The 21,626-nt window shown below is 39.0% G+C and overlaps 1 protein-coding gene across 1 annotated transcript in view; it reads left to right on the forward strand.

Annotated features, from left to right (window-relative positions):
• Positions 1–21,626, forward strand: part of lama2 (laminin subunit alpha 2) — a 196,910-nt gene that overhangs the window by 37,792 nt on the left and 137,492 nt on the right. The window contains exons 3-8 of the mRNA XM_022765994.1: positions 236–348; positions 11,464–11,515; positions 12,838–13,028; positions 17,128–17,307; positions 18,093–18,182; positions 20,692–20,809. Of these exons, the coding sequence (XP_022621715.1) occupies positions 236–348; positions 11,464–11,515; positions 12,838–13,028; positions 17,128–17,307; positions 18,093–18,182; positions 20,692–20,809 (744 nt within the window). The remainder of the gene's footprint in view (positions 1–235; positions 349–11,463; positions 11,516–12,837; positions 13,029–17,127; positions 17,308–18,092; positions 18,183–20,691; positions 20,810–21,626) is intronic.

The raw sequence follows: 21,626 nt of genomic DNA on the forward strand, positions 1-21,626 counted from the left end.
GTTAGAAAAATGTTCCTTTTGGTATCTGGCCTTGAATGGCTGAAATGCCAGAATTTCAGAGTATGAGTGGAGAGGAACATTTTCCTAGAATAACGCTAGGTTGAAGACTGAAATGATTTTCAGATATTTTGAATTTGAATAGAATAAAATGACTGATATGCTTCTCTCTCTTTCTCACTCCTGCTCTTTCTGTGTGTGTGTGTGTGTGTGTGTGTGTGTGTGTGTGTGTGTACAGAGCGTCATCCCATAGAATATGCCATAGACGGGACCAACCGTTGGTGGCAAAGTCCCTCCATCAAGAATGGGATGGAATACCACTTTGTGACAATCACACTGGACTTGAAACAGGTAGACACACACACAAACACAAACACTACTAGAGAGTAGGGCTGGCCCTGACAGACAAAGATGTGAATCAGCAGTCAGAGACCCCTCAGTAGACTGAGATTCTTCAAGTCGAACATTTGTCATGTGTTTTTTTTTTGTTTTTTTTTTTCATCTTGTCATTGTGCATTGCGCTTAGAAGTGGTGAAATTACAGCTCACAAAAGTTGTTCATAGCGAAAGATATGCAGCCTTATGCTGTGGTGGAGGATGTGGGATTTCGAGCCATGGTATAGTATCCCCTCCCACCGACACTTCAGCAACACGGTAATTCCCGAACTTTATCAAGAGACGCGACAAGGAATTGTCAAAGAATAGTCTGACACAGCCTACGTTGCCCTTACTACTGATGGATGGACCTCCAGGGCCACTAAAGTTTCCTAACTGTGGCTGCCCATTACGTTATTTCGGAGTGCGAGATGAAAAGCTCCGTTTTTTTAATTAAAATCTCTCCTTGCTTTAACCTAGCTAAGACTGTCACAATCTTGTACCTAATATCAAACTGCCTCACTCGTTCAGTTTTTGAATGACTACATGACATGTCCTTGAGAATAACTGATTTTTTTAAAACTGTAAATGGTCAATTCTTTATTTCTTTTTATGTATTTCTGGATAGAAAAAGAAACTCAACAACGTATGCTGAACTGAACCGAAAACCGTGATACGAACTGAGAGAGCGAAGATATTTCTTAGATCTGCTGTTCAAAGCACATGATCATTGACTTCACTTGATATTGCCTCTCCATTGTCACTTCACAATGATCAGTAAGGTCTTGTCCACTCGCCTGTTTTTTCCCAGTCACAATCCTCCCATTTGCTTCTACAGTATATGTTTCTATACTGAGAATAAATTGACCATCAAACTGCAAGATGCAGTCATCTGCCAGGTGCTTGGCCCATCAAGGTCATCCTGACACTTACTGCCACTATATTGGTTTTCTGTCAGGATGTTACTTCCACAACCATTGTCTTCCTAGATTTACATTAACACACCATGATAGCTGCATGTTATAAAGACAGCTTTGATTTCAGTGTATATGCAATTAAAGAAATAAGTTGATCATTTAAAGGTGCAGTGTACTGCTTCTTAAAGGATATGTCTTTGTGTTGTCATCCAAAGAAATAAGCTACTTACTGTTGTTTCAGCTGTGCTGTTATTAGTTAAACCAAATGTGATATAAATCATTTCATAAGCAATCAATATATCATAAGCCTGCGTGTCACTCTTTAAATAATGGGTTTCCATTATTGATTTGGAAAGCTTGGCACTGAGGGGCTGTGTACTGGCATGGGATGATTTAGGGCATCTAGTGTAGTTTAGAAGTGTGATTAAACAGATTAGACTGTCTGATTATGATTATATACAGACGGGTGACAAATTAAAGGGAACCAACATAAAGTGTCTTAATAAGGTGTTGGGCCTCCATGTGCCACTAGAACAGCTTTAATGCTCATTGGCATTGTTTCTACAAGTCTCTGGACTCCACTGGAGGGATGAACAACATTTCTCAAAAAGGGACAGAAGAATAAGAGAGAACACATGTAAATTTTAACTAATGAAAAAATGGATATATGGTTATATTTAATGGATAATAAGGTTGCTATGTTAATAAGGGACTTTGGGGTTAATAAGGCACAAGGGACGGAAGGGATTGTGAAGAAAAAATAATTTAAAAACTTTGCTTTTACTTTTACAACAAGTCTGAAACAGTTAACATCTATTTTTGTCATTATTTAATCTGTATTAATAACTTAAACACACAGTTAAAGTTGTAATATGTAACTTTTCGACTTTAAAATGTCTAAAAATTACCTAACCTATGTTATATATTTTGTCGAGCCTTGTACTTACATTATCCCAAATGTTTCCAGCCACTTTCAAACTGAGAGAAATCTGTGATTTTAATCAGGGTAATAGTTTGTTTCATTTGGTCGCCTGTCAATAACGTCATATCCCCTTTGCACATGTGTCAGTGTTGTGGTTGCCTGCCAGAAGCATTTCAGCTTTTTATCCAGTTTTAAGCCTCATTTTTACCATACATTTTTTAGATCTTGGTCATTTTCAACTAACCGGAAGAAAGACTTTAGTCATCGGTTGTCTGAATATTAAATTATCAGAGAAACAAGCTGAGAAAATCTTAGCGGCAGCTCGGCGCTTCCGAACAGCGCCAGTGAAACACTGATTTTTAACATGAAACTGTTTTATTCAGTGTTTATACTGGTTATAATACCTGGTCCGTTTGTTGAGAGGAGACAACAACTCTGATGATGCCACGCTCCTTCACGACGTCACCAAACGGCTTGTTTTGTTGTGGTTTTAAGTGAGAGACCCCTTGCAGCAGGGGTTACACGCTGTGCATTTAAAACATATACAGCTCATTGGCGATCGAGAGCTGTTCGTATGTAACAGAGTTAAATTTGCTGCAGTCAGTGCAGTAAACAAAACAGATTTAAATACTAAAGTGAATGTTTGATTATTTCAGGCCAGCCTCCTATCATTCATATGGAACTGAATTGAATTTAGAGGCAGAAAGAGAGAATGGAAAAAACAGTAAGGAACAACCCTGAGGTGAACTTTATTTATTTTTTTCCAACCATCTCAGAGAATGTAATTATATCTCTGGACAGGAAGTAGAGCAGCAGCCATCTTAACATGTTAATGACTTCAGGCTCATCAATCACACCTTTCACCACTGTGGTGTGGCTGCTGAATATCTATACACTCCTAAATGGACGCATTCACGCACACACATGTTCTCACACCTGTCACTGGGGTGGCACGGCGAATGAGTGCATATGCCAGGTTATGTACTCACATTCACACTCCCTCACTTTTGACGTGTGCAGCAGGTGACTGACATGTATGTGTACACACACACACAGACACACAATTCTTGCTCTTATCTACTTTCATAGAGAAATTTTCATAGAGATGCAAAGTGAAATGAATGACAAAATGATTACAGCTGAATAAGAAAAAAAACTGTGTAATCATCCATTTAGTCCATTTGTCACAGGCAGGCTCTTTAAAAGACACTAAATACCAGTTTATATTTTCTCAATGGCCGCCAACTGACCCGATGCAGCTCTAACAGTCATCTTCATATAATGGCTATGTTTGATGTATTCATAGTTGTATTATGTATATGTTTTATCTTACGGCAAAAGCTCTCCATCTGACAATAAAGTAGCAATTGTTAAGGTTTTCATTTGACTAAATGCTCTTCTGTTATTGTCCACAGACATATTTCCCGTTTCGCCCATGAATAACATAAAAGACCAAAAGAAATGATCATCAGGATTAAGTTTACTGAAGTGATTAAACTTTTTTCTCTTTAAACCAGCGAAAAATGACCCATTTGGATGGGAGATGAGGATTTCACTTACAGTACATACCTGGGAGTGAAACCAGCAACCTGGATGTGAAGGGCTGAGTACATTTTAAAAACATATTGAGCAAGAATTGACACTGGTTCCTTCCATTTTTAAAAGGACAGTTCTTTCACTACCATTAACCATACCATAATTCTTTTCTCTATTCAGTGAAGAAACATGTGTTTAGTATAGCTAAAATAAATGTGTAGGATACATTTGAATATGTCAAACACGGCCGTTATAAGATGACAGCTGTTAGAACTGAGTCAGGTCCGTAGGTGGTCGTTGAGAAATAAGTACTGTGGTATTCAAATGCTTATATTTAGCCTCGCTAAATATACATTTATTGCGTCATGCTTGTAGCCATAATTACATATAACAGATCAATTTTCTATTAGCATTTTTGTCAGTTAGTTTTAGTAGTTAGTTTTCATTTTTTATTTATTTATTTATTTTATTGTTTGTCTTAATTGCACTTTGCAGTTTGATGAACACAGTGTTTTATGTAAGAAAATTACACCTCAGGGGGGCACCCTGATTCTGGAATGGTTAAGAGCCAGAAACATTACTACTCAAAAAAAGAGAAATAAAGATCACACTGAATGTTAGGACAACTAAAAACTTAGAGGACTCATCAGTGTTTAAGTTTGTCACAAACCAATCAATAGAACAAAGCTATCAAGATTGTCAATACTGAAGAAATTCTGCAAAACTTCAAAGTTAAGGAAAGAACGTGGTGAAGGTTCGGGTTAGGCAACTCGAATATGTGGTAAAGACTTCACACACATATGGAATCATCCAATATGGACATCATTCCTAAAGATACTGGGCTGATTTGGTTTTACCATTTTTTTTTTTGTCAGAAATAACAAATTGTGCCGTGCCATTTGCAGTGGGACTTTTTTTTCAGTATATATATACCATATCATGACTGATCATTAAATTATTGACGTTTGGCAGGTAACTACAAGTCATTTGTTCAATCCCTCTCTTGTGACCTCTATACTGCTGTCTCCCTGAAATGTGCTTAGACCACAATTCAATTCACACCCATTCATTCATTCATTGTCCATACTGCTTATCCTTATAGGGTCTCTTGAAAATTGTAAGATTCAAATGTTTTTAATTTATGAAATATTTGGACATGAGACGGCCTTCACAACCAGTTTCAGTTGGAAGATCTTTCAAGTAACCCTCTGTTTATTACTTCAGTCAATTTTGTATTTCAAATAATTGTAGATTGACCTCACACCTGATTTGGAGTGATTGACTGTATTCTCACTACCATTAAAGTCTGTGTGTGTTTGTGTGAACATGTGCACGCCTCAGTGTTTTGTGTGTATATATATGCGTGTGTGAGACTCGATCAGTCCAACAGAAAGCTATTTACCCTCCAGTGCGCTGAATTTCCCTCGTGACCACAGTCATCTCACTCGGAAAATGACAGTGGGCTTGCGTGTTTGTGTGCGTGTGTGGTTATCGCCTGTGACATCACCACCCTCATTTCCTCTCTTGTTATTGCTGAGCCTCTCTGGACGGAAAGACTAAATAATGAGAAAGAGTGGGAGCTGAGGGTCCATGTGTGCTACTGTGTGTTTGTGAGAGAGACGGTTGATGTCTGTGTATGTTTTTGATCATTTTTAGATGATTTCTTGAATTCTAATTGTGCTTGCAGATGCGTCTGACTTTACAGTGCACTAAAAGTCCTCTGAAGAAACCTGTTGTTCAGCATATCAAAGTTTTCCTGCCATGTGTCTCCAATCTAGGAAGTCTTGCGTGGCTGTAGGCTTAGGCATTACAATGCATATAGATAAAGTAAATGTATTAGAACTGTTTTATCATCAGGGGTTAAAATTGCCTCGCCATGGCAACTCTCTTTTATCAGCTTCAGACAGGATTTCAGTTAAATTACAGTTATTATGGAAATGCAGCGCCCAGTTTGATTGTTGGACAGTTTGATGGACATGGTCAAATCATTCACTGGCTCTGCTATCTGCAGGCAGGAGGAGAACCTGGCAGAGCGATCAGGGGCCTGCAAGAGGCTGTCAATCAAAGTGCTCTCATGACCCACAGCTCCTAAATGCCTCAATATACAGGCACACATGCATACAACAATTACCATAAATGCATGCATGTCACATGCAAAAGTGCTGCTTTGAATTCCACAATAACTTGTTTACATGCAGTTGGAAATTATTTTTTTAATGGTACATGTACCCAGACTGTTTTAATCAAAACATTCAAATCAGCGATCAAAATGAGTTAATCCAACCAGAGAGAGATTTATTCTGTGCATGTTCACGAAATGCATTTGGGAAGAATGTAGCCAGACAACATAGAGCACTGTGGAAAATGATAATCCTGAGTGTAAACAGAGATAACTGACCTCATTGTCACCAGTTCTGAGCAGTCAATTAGAGAAAGTTTTTAAAGATACCACAGGAAGTCATATGGGGTAGTTCACGGGTCCTGTTAAACCTCTGTGGTCTGTTGCATGATTTGAGAGATTTCTGTCATGCTCTGTTGCGTGGCTTCATAATTTAAAAAAATCAATGCTTGTGTTTGTGAGTTTTTTTTTCTTTTTGTTGCTACAATCCTTCATTGTTGTTTGTTTGACTTGCTCTTTCACTATGAGCTTCAGCCATTCAACCAACAACAATCACCTGCAGTGAGTTTTACAATGCAAACATTGTTAAAACTGTCAAGCACTCAGGTGTTGGACATGAACACACAGAGAGCATTGATACTGATGATTAAGGATGGGTACAGAAATCTGGTATTAAACGGGGCCCAGAGCTACATTATTAAAGACCGTTGCATCGGCTCTGCTCTCTGTGCTGAAGAAATTAAGAAAATAGATTTCCTATTTATTATTGTTTCATGAGTTATCTTGCACATCTTATCTCACCAGCTCAGTTTCTGATTAAGACATTTGTTTATGATACATTTATGCCACTCTCAATCCACAAGAGCGCTCTCTCTGTGTGTGTGTGTGTGTGTGTGTGTGTGTGTGTGTGTGTGTGTGTGTGTGTGTGTGTGTGTGGTCGTTGAGAAATAAGTACAGTGGTATTCAAATGCTTATATTTAGCCTCGCTTAATATACATTTATTGCGTCATGCTTGTAGCCATAATTACATATAACAGATCAATTTTCTATTAGCTTTTTTATCAGTTAGTTTTAGTAGTTAGTTTTTTCATTTTTTATTTATTTATTTATTTTATTGTTTGTCTTAATTGCACTTTGCAGTTTGATGAACGCTGTGTGTGTGTGTGTGTGTGTGTGTGTGTGTGGGTGGGGTCAGCTCTCTGACATGTTGCAGCAAACACGCAGAGATCCTGCTATGTGACAGTGGCGGCCCGAACTAAACATTCAAAAGCGTGGTTACGCTCGTAGCCACAAGTGCAACAAGTGTTGAGCATGGAAGGGCAGAAACACGCGCAATTCTGTCGAAACATCTAGTGAAAGTCCATCACATACAAGCAGACAAAGGCACGGTTTTCAACTGACTAGCTCGTAGTTCATCAACCCATACAAATATGGGTCAATGACTAAAACTGACCATTAGTGATTTGCTCAAAACTATACTGTTGCTGTTTGCTACTCAAGAATGTTCATTTCTATATAGTACATATAAAAAAATAAAGCAGTGTTAATTCTGAAATCTTTATTCATAGCAGAGAGAAGGTAAATGAAACATCTGCTGTACCCGATGAAACTTTGTTGGTGTAATGTATGACAGGAGCTCGGGCCAAAGCAAAAATGTGAGAGCGATTGCAGCATCTGGTGTTTTGTGCAGACGAAAGCCTATTTAAAAAGCTTAAGGCCAAATTACAACCAAGTCTGCGAGCAAGAGTGTTAGTGCGTGTATGTGTTATATTTGTGTGTGCAAGTGTGTTTTGGGCAGTTTATACACAGAAGCAGACTTGAAGAGAATGGATTTCAATTGGGTTTTACACACCAGGCCATTTCTCAGCTTTATCCAGAGGCTGTTGTCGGTATATTCTGCAGCCTCTCCGCTGTTTAAGCCCATGTGAACTTCAAATATTTTTTTTATATTTCATATTACTTTTTTTCTGCAATTCGGTCAAACATTGAACTCTATTCTAATGTGTTTGCTGCAGCGCTGTCAAGATGCAGTCATTCAAAATCTCTCTCCAAATTGTTTTTAGTGGCAGCTCGGTGGAAAAGCAGAACGATCTTGCGATGAGATGACGGTGCGGCTCCAGTGAATATCTTCTGCTTGTTTGCCTGCTCTAAGTTTGGCAGTCAGGGATGCTGGATGATTCAAACTTATTTCGAACTGGGCCAAAAGCTATTTTATTAGTCTAGTGAGATGTTAACACATTTTCATTTGAAGTGGCAGTAAATTTTAACGAGTCTGCATACCAGTTCTGTTGCTCTGTTACTCCACTTGAGCGTCTGCATGTCTCTGTGTGTTTGTTTACGTCCATGGTCAAAACACAAAAGAATTGATTTTTATAAAAAAATTTTTGTCATTGTTTTTCATTCTTTGTCTTTGTGTTTTTGTTTTGTTTTCTTTTGTTTTGAAAAAAAAAAAAAAAAAAAAAATCTTATTCCACTTTGTTACTGTTCAGTGTTTCTGCTTTTGTGTGCAAATCCAGCCGTAATTGGCTGGAGTGCTAACTGGAATTGGAGTTCTATGCCAGTTTATCTGGCCAGGGAGATTTTAACACGTTTCCATGTGAATGGCCTGTAAACACCAGCTGTTCAGTAAAACCGCTGTCACTGTGTGTCCAAATCACGCTAAGACAAAATGGATTCTTCACAGTCCATTTAATTGTAGGCAACCCAACCATACTGGACACAGGGTTTAAATGGACTGATTGAGCATTAAAATAAACATTTTAAGTGCTCATTTGGCTGTTATGCTCAGATATCTGCCAACAACCGTTCCCTGGCATGTCATGACCATTTCCTGTCAAAAATGTAAGATGGCTGCAATGAAACGCTTGAGAACCCTGTGGAAATGAACATTGATTTGTATGGTTTTGAGTGTTAAAATCACTTGAGATGTAAAAATGGGAGACAGTTTTGTAGCCTTTGTAGACTTTGATCATTTGCCTCCACTACTCTGCAATCTCAACACCTCAGTCTGAAGTTATGTGAAATGTAAAAACAAGCAAATTGAGTCATTAGTTTATTTTAGAATCAGAGGCTTATTCATCAGTGCAAAAACAGTGCAATTAGGAGACTATGTCATTTCATCTGGGGATAAATGAGTCACTGTTTGTTTCACTCTTTAACGACTCCAACTAAACTTTTTTAGAGCTTGCTGATCTTCTATGTGTTTTTCTTTGAGATGAAACCAGTGTTCTACAGACATAAATTAATGTTTTAATAATCAAGGCAGTAATGTTTTTTCCTATGTAGAGAGAGGCCTCCTTTGCATACAGCCAATCAAATAATTTCAGTTTACAATACACTCTATTTGCAACTTCAGTAGTAATATTACTGCTCTGTCATAGGCTGATAGTGGCACTGACAGCCAGACAGCAGCAGCACCGTCTCTTAACCGCAACTCAAATTAGCTTTCCAGCTAATGTCTCCTCCTTGTCATGTGTCTTGTCCAGCCACTTTGCTTTCTGAACAGTTGCTACCAAATAAGGATCCACTGTGGAGTAATGCCCTGTCAACATCAGTTTGCATCCTAGTTAGCTAATTAGCTGGTCACCTGTAGCACACCAAACAGCTTAAAAAGATGTGTGCATATAAGTTTAGATGCCTAATGGTGTGGTCCTTATTCTTCAGTACCACTGCTAACACAACGCCATCAGTTATCAGTGAATCAGCTATCAGTTATGATTATTTTATTTTGATTATTATTATGATTATTATTATGATGATGATTATTATTTTTGTTTCCCTTTCTTTCTTTCTTTGTTTATTAGTTAGTCAGGGACCTATACAGACATGCCCAGTTAGACGCTCGAAGGCTGTAGGAGCATTTATGAAATATCGCCAAAGAAAACTTAAAAAAATTCCTCTTAATAATCAATCAAATATTTTAATAATTATTTTTTTTCAAATCACTTGGATACCATTTTAATAATTTGCAATTCAAACCATCCTCTAAGGTAGATGAACCAAAAATTGGACCTAAATGTCTCAACTCTTACTGTGCAAATTCACTTTCACTGAGAGATCTCACATTTTTTATTCATTTGTTGGGGGGTGGCTTCATTATCCAGTGACATAACATTTTGTTTGCCTTATTCTAACTTACATCAACGAGGTCTCAAATTTAACCCGATGAAACTTGCAGACACCCTGTTAGTTTGAGCTTTAAGTTTAAGATCAAAATTGCCAAACCAGGCTGCAAAACTAAAAAATAAATAATAAACACTCAGTATGAAAGGACAATCTAGCCAATTAAATTTTGTACCCAAGGCTGATGTGATGTGTTCATGACGTGAACTCACCATAAACTTACCTATCTGACATCAAATGTCATGAATGCAAGATAAACATTTATTTACCAGCCGTGTGATTCCTGCCAGGACAGTTACTGGTGTGTTTATTTGTTGATGCTGTGTTGAGCTTTAGAGGCAAAAAAAACCTCATCTGATCCACATCTGATCAAAACATAGAATATGACACACTGTAGCCCTACACACACACACACACACACACACACACACACACACACACACACACACACACACACACACACACTGCATTAGTTAGCTGTGTTCATCTATGTTTAGCTGCTGGAGCTGCCTAGCTGTCCCAAAGCTGTCACCATATTACAAGCTACCGCTGAGAGCTCTCTTACACACACACACACACACACACACATACACACACACTCGCACACAACATTCACACTCGCACACAACATTCACACACCCTCCCGTCCTCGGTGTGAATACAGGTAACAGTGACTCTTTGTAGGGGGTTTGAATGACTGCTATAAGGTTACCCTGAGATACACTTTCTCACACTCACAAACACACACACATGGTAGCTTTCTCCCCATTCTAATTGCTGCAATGTGACACTGCTTCCCACATCATGAGGAGAGAAAAGAGAGATCCTCACAGAGAGAAGGGATGGGGTGAAAAACGGGGTGGTGAAGAGAGACAGGGAGTCAACATTTGACCTACATCCAGTGCTTTTGTCTGTCTATACTGAAGGAAAGTCAGTCTAAACTAAGATTGCGTTTTATTAAAAGACAAATAGAAACATGCAGATGGAAATCAAATAATAAACACATTGTATGCAGCCCTCACAAGTTGATTTATTTACTTAATAGGATGTAAACAAGTCTTTCCTCCCCAAAAGGTCCATCTACTTGCTTTGTTGAAAACTGCCAAAAAAGACACAGCACGATACTGATGTGAACATGGATCAGAAAATGTGATTGCACAGATGTTGACAGTGTGTGTGTGTGAACTGATTTTAGGGTGGCTTACCCCCTCGCTTAACTCCTGATATTATTACTTACAGTGTAATCCTAGATTTTGTCTCAGAAGGTCCAATAAAAGGAGGTGACAACAAGCACAAGTTCATCCTTTATCGCATCCTTTTCTTAAGTTGATAACAGTTACTCCTTCTGCAACAATAATGGATTGACACTTACCATTCCAATGGAAAAAGAAAGTGTAGTCTCTGAAGCCAAACTTGTTTTGGCACGTACCTAAATAATGTTTTTAATTAATTGTGTCGTATCTCTCTGTTTTTTAGGTTTTCCAGGTTGCATATATGATCATAAAGGCGGCCAACTCACCTCGCCCCGGTAAGAACTCTGCTTCATGATTTGTATTTAGACAGCGACACACTGTTTCAGGTGTTAACATTGCTGCTTTGATTATACAATGAAACAATGACTGTGTGATTAAAGTGCAAACTACAGCCTTATTTTCAGCCCATGTCTTAGGAACAGTTGAATATAGTAATTATAGCTATTTGAGCAAATTGTTGTCCCACAGAGGATCCGCAATTAATATGAATGATTAAGACTCCATTCAGTAAAATGCTTTTTCCTCCAGTCGGATAAACTCTTGATATGCAGATGTTTGAGGTTTACAGGCATTTTGCAGGCGTGTAGGTGCACACGCATTCCGTTAAAGCTTGAAGATGCTTCGAGATTTGTACTGGAAGCAGTTGCAAAATTGTGGAAATTGTACTGAACTGAAGTTCAATGGAAGGCGTTACTATTAAGAAAAAGGATGTGATGTCACAAAATATCAGAGTAGTTACATTCTCATGTCATTGATAAACAAGGTATCACCTGTGAATGAACAACATCAGCAGTAATTTTACACTACACATAGCGCTGCACATTAGCCTCAGACAGCTAGTATAATGGCTTGCTTGGTTAGCTGCAAACTGATCTTATCTCCATGTTTTGTCTTGACTTACAAAGTTGTTCAGGTTCCATGTTTTTGGCAAATTTAGTCTGATAGTCTCTTGGCAGGAAAACTCATAAACTGAAACTAAATCAGGTTGATTATGCAATGAGAAAGATTTGTTCATAGAAATGGACAAAATAGGTAATTTCACAAAAAAAACCCATAAAACTCTTGACTGTTGATAAGAAGACAACAATAAAACAACATGGACACTTGAGAGCTGTTGTTTGGTTTACACATGCCTTAGCAAAATTTGAAAATGTTACAAACTTTACTGTCACGGAGTCAATGTTAATGGCACCTGAAGGAACACATGATGTTTCAATGTTGAGTTAAAATACATGAAGATTTTACGCATCAGTTAATGTTAATGTTAAGCTTATTTATTGAAAAAAATAAACTGGCACATCTTGGTAGTTGCATAGTGCTGGTGGCAGCTCATATGTAGTGCCAGCTAATGTGCTTATTTACTGGACTCCCTTCACTCTGCATTCAACCACTCCGGGAGTTGGAATATCATATCATATCAAGTTATTGAGAAACATGTGGGATTGAATGTTCTGTCAATTTTCTATGTATTTTAAGTAGAATGATCTAAACACAGGCTTGGATGTCCATCATTATTTTTATTGATCTTTTCTCCCCTCCACATCACACATTTAAAGCTATTCATCATTATTTTCCTCACTGATATTTCTGCCTGCAGGTAACTGGGTCTTAGAGCGTTCAATAGACGGTGTGACCTTTGAACCGTGGCAGTACTACGCCATCACGGACACAGAGTGCCTGACACGATTCAACATTAATCCACGGACAGGACCTCCATCTTACACCAGAGATGATGAAGTTATCTGCACGTCCTTTTATTCAAAGATTCACCCTCTGGAGAACGGAGAGGTAACAGCTGTAGCCATAGAAATGATTATACTGCCAGTGGAATCGGCAGCTGGGTGGGGTTTGGATTTGGGTTGATTCGGATGGTGCCTGTGGGGTTGGGTTGACTCAGGCTGGAATGTTTGGTCAAGTTTTGTTTGGGTGGATTAAGGCTGGGAAAAGTTTGATTACACTTGGTACAGATTTTACCTATGTGATGGGCTTTGGGCTTTTCTGATATTTTTTCTTCTTTTTAGTTTGTGTTTTCAACTTTTAAGCACAAAGATGTACCGCAGTTACACCGAGCCCAACGCATTTTTGAATCAAATGTGTCTGTGGCGAGGCATCGTTGTTTGACCACTGCCTGAAAAACGGGGCGAGGATGCACAGTTCTGGTTGTAGTTGTAATGTTGAACCAAAAGCCGGATGCAGAGACAGAGCAGAGAAAGTAAAAGGCAGTTCCTTTAATCAAAAACAGAATCACGAACAGGGAAGCAGTTGGAGAAAGCTAACAAATCCAAAAAAGGGTTTGAGCGGGCAGAGATCATAGGCAGGCAAGCAGGACAAAAGTTGTGAGGCAAATAAGATGACCTTGGAAAGAGAGTTATCTGATGGAGCGGTGTATATAAGCGACTGATTAGGGGGAATGAGGGCAGGTGGGACTGAGGTCTGCAGGGGAGGAGATGTTAGGGCTACAATAGCAGGCATGAACAATAAGCAGAGAATGTGATAATGAATTAAGAAGAATGTCAGGTCATGACAGCAGGTCAAACTGTATAAAATCAACACAAACATCATATAAGAGAAAGTAAGTTATATTCATATACGTAAATGCAACAGTCCAGTATTCAGGGCAGGATAAATAATGAAATGCTACATGCTGCTTTTCAAAATGAACAAGTAGAAAAGAAGAAGAAGTGGGTGTATTTCTTTTTGGATGTGTGCAACTGTTGATATAATCGATTACATTTGCGTTGTGATTTATTGATAACACACTCATTCAGCACTGATTCACACATGTGCACACCACTGTTTACTGTTATGTTGTTGCTTTGATCAGCTGTGTGTTTGGTTGCACCCAGTAAGAACAGAGGGGCAAGCCTGCTATAACTGACATTAATGAAGAGAAAGAGGACTGCAGAACACACGCACACACACGCTACAGTGAAAATAAACTAATCACACATCTACATCTCCCACACAGGCCTCTAAGTGTAGATGCCTGTCTTGAATATGTGTACACATTTGCATGGGTGATGGTGTGTGAGCTTGCACATGCCTGCATGCATGTGTGTTAAGTGTGTGTCTTCTTGTGTGTTTGCACTGTATATGTGTCTGTGTCCTGCGGGGGAGCGCTAGAGGGGGTGCGAGCTGGGAGATGTCAAGAGCTGCAAGTAACGATGGAGGTGTCTGAATGTGTGTGTGGTGCGTGCATGCGTGTGTGTGTGTGGTTGACAGCTCCCTAGCCGTCTGATCACAGTGAAACCATAATGAGTCGTAGGCGATGTGTCACTGCATCGCACACACATTCACAATGTCACCCCATCTAACACACACATACACACACACACACACACACACACTCACACACTCGCATGCATGCATGCATGCACACACATACACAACCATCTCCATCGTCACTTCCAAGTGTGCAGCTTACACCCATCAAGTGTTCCCCCTTGACACACATACGCACACACAGGCACATTCGGTCAGCCCACTCTGTGAGACTTTTTTCTAGGTGCCAAATGTTGCTTTTGGCCACATTAGGGAGACAGACAGATGGACAGTCAGATAGACAGAACCTCACTCTCCTTATTATGTGGCCGCCTGTTGATAATTGGTGATACAGAACATAAATTCATGCCTACTCTACTTCTACACTGATTTCAAGACAACATATACTGTCAATTTGTTTGGTAGACAAAATGAAAATTTCTACTGGTGTCCATGTCATGAGGTGTTGTCATGCAGCGTAGCAACAGACTCAGTTGCATCATGTTGAACTATGCCTCCTAAATAATTGCCTGATATCAGGACATCATTGTCCCTTATCACATACTTAATCATTTAATTGTTTTTGCACAAAAGTTCACTACAAAGCAGTGCTGCTAATTTGACTGCATTCTTCACAACATTGGTGTGGTGTAGCTATTTTAAAATCATGTAGTGCAGAGGAAGGACTTATATTTGATAACAAAGTGCACTCATTGAGAGGACCAGTGAGTGAGCAGAAAAACACTGGGGCTGTAAATATTACTGGATAGGGGGAGAAGAATCACTCACTCACTTATCAGTTCTGGACAGGATTAACATCCCTGACCAAACAAGCCTGTTGTCAGACAAGAATGCCAACACTGGTTTGCCATGGGTACGGCAAATAAACCGAGGTTAAGGTTTGGTTAGGGTTAGGCAACAGGATTACTTTACTAAGGGTAGAAAAAGGTTGTGGTTACAGTTAATAAAAGGGCGAATGTTAACTGCAGGCCAGTAACAGGATTCAAACTGTGGTCTCCTCCATGGAGGTCTGACTTGCATCCTACCCAGCTACATACAGGCCACGCTACTACCTGCATTAGCACTGAATGGCAATGGACTGGTCCAGAGTCATCCAGCATGGGCGGATATCAGACTTGACGAGGGTATGTAATATTAAAAGCATCCTACTTCACTTAAAGAAATCAGGTGCAAGCTGTTGCCTGTACAGATGTAATTAGAAAAAAAATATCCAATCATTATTGTTCAGTAACAATAATTATTATCAGAAAAAATATTTATTTTTCTTCACATCTGGTAACATCTGATGAAAGTGAAATGGCTTCAATGTAGAATGCTACTTTTTTCTGAAAAACTTTTTGTTGTAGTTTAATTTCTTCCAAGAAGAAGATGCTTGTACTGTAGTTTCACCAGATGCAGTTCATAAGTAGCCTCGCTGACACTATCCAAGACGTTCAGTGAACACAGTCTTCATTTCAACGCACTGTTTTCACTAATCTGTTGATCTATCCATCAGGTTAAACAGAGGACAGAGTACAAGTTTGAGTGATGTTGGTCTGGATCATCTGCTCAATCAGTGATAGTGATAACAGGTGTGCATGATTAGGTCCTCTAAGCAGTGGAAGAAAGGGTGAAACTGCTCTGCAGTAAATCACATTCTGTTAAAGCTGGTCCACTAATGAGCGTCTGTCTGTGCCAGAGACAAACTGTGATTATCAGCAGTAACAAAAGAATCTGAAAAGAATGCTTTTCCTTATTGTGTATTCTTTAAAAACTTTGTACCAGTTTCTCTCCCCCTAAAGTTACCTGAGCAGATGGTATGTTCCAATTTGGTGAGGCTGAGAAGGTAAAAGGTAAATCACTGGTCTGTAGTCGTACAGTAAGGAGGTTGGGTGGCATCTTGCTGTGAGGCTGCAGGGTTTATATGCTGATTGTTTTTGCTTCAGCAAAGTTGTTTTTGTTGAACTCTCTCTGTTTCATTGATCGCTTTTTGTCACCTTGTTTGAACACTTCTTCCTTCTTAACAACAATCCCTTTTTAAGATTTCCGTTGTTAGTCACTTGCTTTGTCTCTTTATACAGTGTGGTGGTATTACAGTTTCTCCAAGTCCCTTAGAATGATTTAGAAACAGCATTTGGGAGCTATATGGCAAAAGCAGCTTTATCACCACAGAATCCCTGACATTATTCTCTCTTTCCATTTTAAGGTTAGTACTTCTTTAATCAATGGTTACATTTTAAACATCTTTATGAACTTCAGTTATATTATCCAATTAAATCTGCCTTAATATGAATACTGAAAACAAATAACACCATGGTTAAGGCTATTGATAGGTCGTATTTCAAAGTCTTGACTTTCTTTTTGCTAATTTAAGGATAAATGTGCCACAAACACTGCTTCCTGTTTTTAAGAAAAAAAAAAAAAAGGTTGCCGCTAATCATCTTTCCCTTTCTACCGATCTGTTTATGTTTGTTTTCTCTTTGGTTTCACCACAGAGGCGCCGCACTCCTCCAACCATCTGCCACTACAAGAAACCAGAAAGCACCTTTAATGTTTGTCTAAGCTCAGTGTCTTAGTTTAACTGCTGCTGCGACATGTCAGTATTTATCTGTGTCTCTGTCTATAGATTCACACCTCTTTGATCAATGGCCGTCCCAGCGCAGATGACCCGTCCCCGACCCTGCTGAACTTCACCTCCGCCCGCTACATCAGGCTGGTGTTTCAGCGAATCCGAACACTGAACGCTGACCTCATGACTCTGACACTCCGTGACCACAAAGATATAGATCCCATCGTGACAAGACGGGTGAGGCTCCACACAGACACACAACACTTTCTTTTCTTTTCTTTTCTTTCCTTTTCTAAAAGGCTTGCCGTTCTCCTCTGTTTTGCACATCTCTATTTTTTATTTGACGGTTTTATTGATCTCTGATACATCAGAGCTTTACTCTAGTAAAAGCACATCTATGTCAGCTAACATGAATCACTGGGTAGCGCAATTCCTAAATCATGTAATACCCCCCTGACTTTTTTCCCCTTTGGATCTAAACTGAGCTCATACATGGCCACTCTGGAATCCAGTTGGTGGAAATCTGTTGTAACGATGGGGAACTTTATTCACTGACTAAGTCACATATTTCAAAATATCACTGAATTAGCACTGACTCATTAAAATTATAACAGAGAAGATTTTTTATAGCAAATTTAATTTGTCACCATTTACAGTTTATTTAAGCATGACTATGACCCACCATAACACCTATGGGATATAGTGTTCACTGCAAAAAAATTTAAAAATTAAGGAAAAATTTTTGTAACTATGAGATGGCTTAAATGTGAGTACCTGTAAAGAAAACTTAGCAGGTAATGTGACATAAAACCAAAATCTAACTACTTTAAGTAGATTGTTTTGTATGAAATGATTTATAACTGGTGTAGTGTAGCCAAGGTCAGGACATCAGTTTTAGAAGTGTCCTGAGATAAGAGCGCAGGATCTTGCTGTAATAATGCCTCTTAATTTGCTAATATGGTCTTAAAGGCTGTAGTGTTTATTATAACATGTATTGTCCCTTGCTCTCCCTCTTTCTTCAGTACTACTATTCCATTAAGGACATCTCAGTTGGAGGGATGTGTATCTGTTACGGCCACGCTAAAGCCTGCCCACTCAACGCTCTTACAAAGGTAGAATACTTAACTCTTTGTTTCTCTCTCTCAGTCCAGTTAACAATACCACCAAGGTAATGGAGCTCCTCCATACTGTTGAACAGGAGCAAAGAGCACCCTCAGGCACCAGCTTTTTGTCTACTGCCTTATATTGTGTGTGTGTGTGTGTGTGTGTGTGTGTGTGTGTGTGCGCCTGCCTGTCTGCAGGGGACACAGGTGACACAGTGAAGCATTGTCTCCCATGTCACTTCAAACAGAGGAGTGTTTGATACCGGACACCTGATCTTTCCCTTCTCCCACCACACACACACACACACACACACACACACACACACACACACACACACACACACACACACACACACACACACAGAGACACACTTGTGTCCTGAGGCTGAACCATGAAGTCTTACCCAGATGTGACAGTGGCGTCTGGTCCCTTGGTGATGATGTCATTGACAATAAGTGATGTCACTGTTGTGAAAAGAGCTCCAGTTTCTCCTGTCTCTGCACCTTTCTTCCAATCTCAGAAGGCCATATTAAAGAGGTATTTTACGTTGTTTGAGAAAAGCAAACCATTCATTTTTGGATCCATTAAGACGCTCAAATAAGTCAATCACATACCAATCACATCTATTTTATAATTATTATAAATAATTTTCCAAAACACATTATAGCATTTTCCGTACTTGCATGCAATCATAAGTTTCATCACATATTTTACATTGAATAAAAATTTTATACAGGGGGAGATTCATCGACTGAATTTAAAACTTGCTTCTGATACATCACACTGAACATTTCTTCCCATTAACTTTTGTCAAACTTGTGTAAGTGTTGAATGATATTGATTTTAAAAAGGGTTCGGGGTTGGTGTAATCACATGCTCAAACATCTAGGATTTGGTTTTGATGTAAACACACCAACCAAACCACCAAGTCCAAACATTCAAAAGTGGCACATATACATATATAGGACATAAAGACATGCATGCATGCTTGCTAGCAATACTTTGGAAAAAACCTTTCAAATAAATCTGTGTGCAAAGTGATGTAGGGTTTTAGGGCTCAGACACAAGACCTCAGGGGGTTGATATAGTATTAGGTCCAGTAGATTAATTAATTTTTTTACTTAAAATAATGGATTTTTAAACATGTTATAGGATGTTATATATAATATATAATCTATCTGGCCTAAATATGGCACATTATCGACTGCATTCCACTTTGATACGAGTTCATCCATCCACGCAGTAAAGTTGTGGGCAGACGTTCAGAAAGCAGAAAAGGTGGAGACCTGTGAGATGATTTGTTGATGATCGTCTTCAGTACATTTGCTCAGATGCATACTCAGCACAAAGGCAGCCTGAAGCCAGAGTTGTAGCGCTGTGTCTCAGATAAAAGGGGCAAATTCATTTGTGCCAACAAATCCAAACTTGGCTCTCGCTGTGCTATTGTACTTCTCTCCTCTCAGTTAAATCTGGCACACTCTCCACATTAACCAATTTACAGAAAGTCCTAAATTGAATTACTGAACCTCAAACTTGGCAGGTTTCCTCCTACATTCTGCTTTGACTGTTTAGTTTTGAATTTATTTCTCTCCTGAGAGGGTGCTAGTGAACCCATTTGCTACCAACTGACAATCTGGAAAGTGAACCAAGTTATTTTATTGCAGTTGGCTGTCCTTTGAATACATTGTTGTTTGATAGGCCTTCAATAGGTCATGCATATTGGTAATTACCTGCTCGTAGCCGTCCATTTTTACATTCATGTGAATGTTCTGATCCCTGATGATGTCACCAAATATGACATTTGCTCAGCCTAGCATAACCACAATAACTAATGCTTTTATGACATTAGAAATGTATATCTCAGTGTAGAATCACACGTTTCAGTTTTCAAATTAGAACCAGTCTAAACTTATATTACATTTTGGACATTTCAAAAGACACCACCTGAAGTTTAAAGTTCTCACCCTGCTGGAGATCCTGACATCACTGTTACTCTAGTGGTTACACATGGAAGACCATATAGCCTCAACCAGGAAAGGGGGAGAAAAAAAATATTTCACCTTGGTGATAAGTTTCTCTAAAAATGAGAATGAAAAATTTTCCTGTAATCTAGGAACCTGGCATTTGTTTAAGAATGTAGTGAAAGCTCCCAGTTCTATGTGGAACTGATTAAATTGTACATGAGTGTTCGCCAGGGCCTGACATTTAGTTATTTTTATTTTAGCAGGAGCTGGACAGATCGTGGAGAAAAAGTGGCTACACTGGAATTCAAATGACTCATTTTTTTTTTTTTTTTTTAGAAATATGTTTATTGATTTTCAATGTAGAGAAAAATGAGGAATGAGGAAAAAGAGTGACTCATTTTGTTACCATGTTTAACACTCAGTGACATCAGCTTCCAGCTCGCAAATGTGTTTATTTAAACACATTTGCTCATGTCTGTTTAATTGACAAATCTGTGAAACTTAGATCTTTTCTGTTAATCTGTAATTTTCATGTATTTGTGTGTGGTTGTAGAGATTTAGCTGTGAATGTGAACACAATACATGCGGGGAGAGCTGTGATCGTTGTTGCCCTGGTTACCACCAGCAGCCCTGGATGGCAGGAACCTTCCTCACTCGACATATCTGTGAAAGTAAGAAAAACAAATTACATGCTTAAATTACACACTACGACCCACAAGTGAGCAACAGCCCATCCCCAACACAACTATTCCTACCAAGAGTCCCTACTCCAAATTTCCTCATTTGAAAATGTTGTTTTGATACTGTAGATGCCCACATTTACTGTAACTTAGCATATGTACCCACACACCACATGTCAATTGGTAATATGCCTGTAATATTACTACAGCACACCTACAGTTTATGTGAACAGAGGCTTTACAGAACTGAACTCAGAAGCAGTGCACTAAAGTTTACATTCTTGCCAGCCAATCAGGCTCAGTCTTTGATATAAGACTGTATGCAGCCATCTAAAAGCACCTTTGCATCCATTAACCTTCATCAACTGTGTAGCAGCAGAGCAAAGAGGTTAGAGGCTTCCACCTGTCATCATAAAACTGGTGTTACAACATGTAATCATCATTTTATTTCACACGGGCTACACTTCCTAACAGGCTCTGTAGTCTCAGTGCCCTGATAACTGCTTCTTCTGTCTTGACACTGACACAGTAAGACAAGACATTAAAGGTCCTGACTGGCACAATAGTAAAGGAACCAGTCATGATGGATTCAGCCCGTTCAGGACAGGAGCAGAGTCTCTAAGTACAGCAAAACAACCAATCCTTGCTGCACATGAACGGATGCAGCAGCAGCATTATGCAACCAGGCTCATAATTACTGTAAAAGGTGATCTAAAGCAGGGGATAGAAAACCTCCAGCTGAAATATACTCCACAGGTTAACAGTGCCACTGCCAATCATGAAATGTTCTGAAGATAAAAGTGGCCTT

Source organism: Seriola dumerili, unplaced genomic scaffold (genome assembly GCF_002260705.1).
Source record: "Seriola dumerili isolate Sdu_G_001 unplaced genomic scaffold, Sdu_1.0 BDQW01000025.1, whole genome shotgun sequence".
Taxonomy (NCBI): Eukaryota; Metazoa; Chordata; class Actinopteri; order Carangiformes; family Carangidae; genus Seriola; species Seriola dumerili.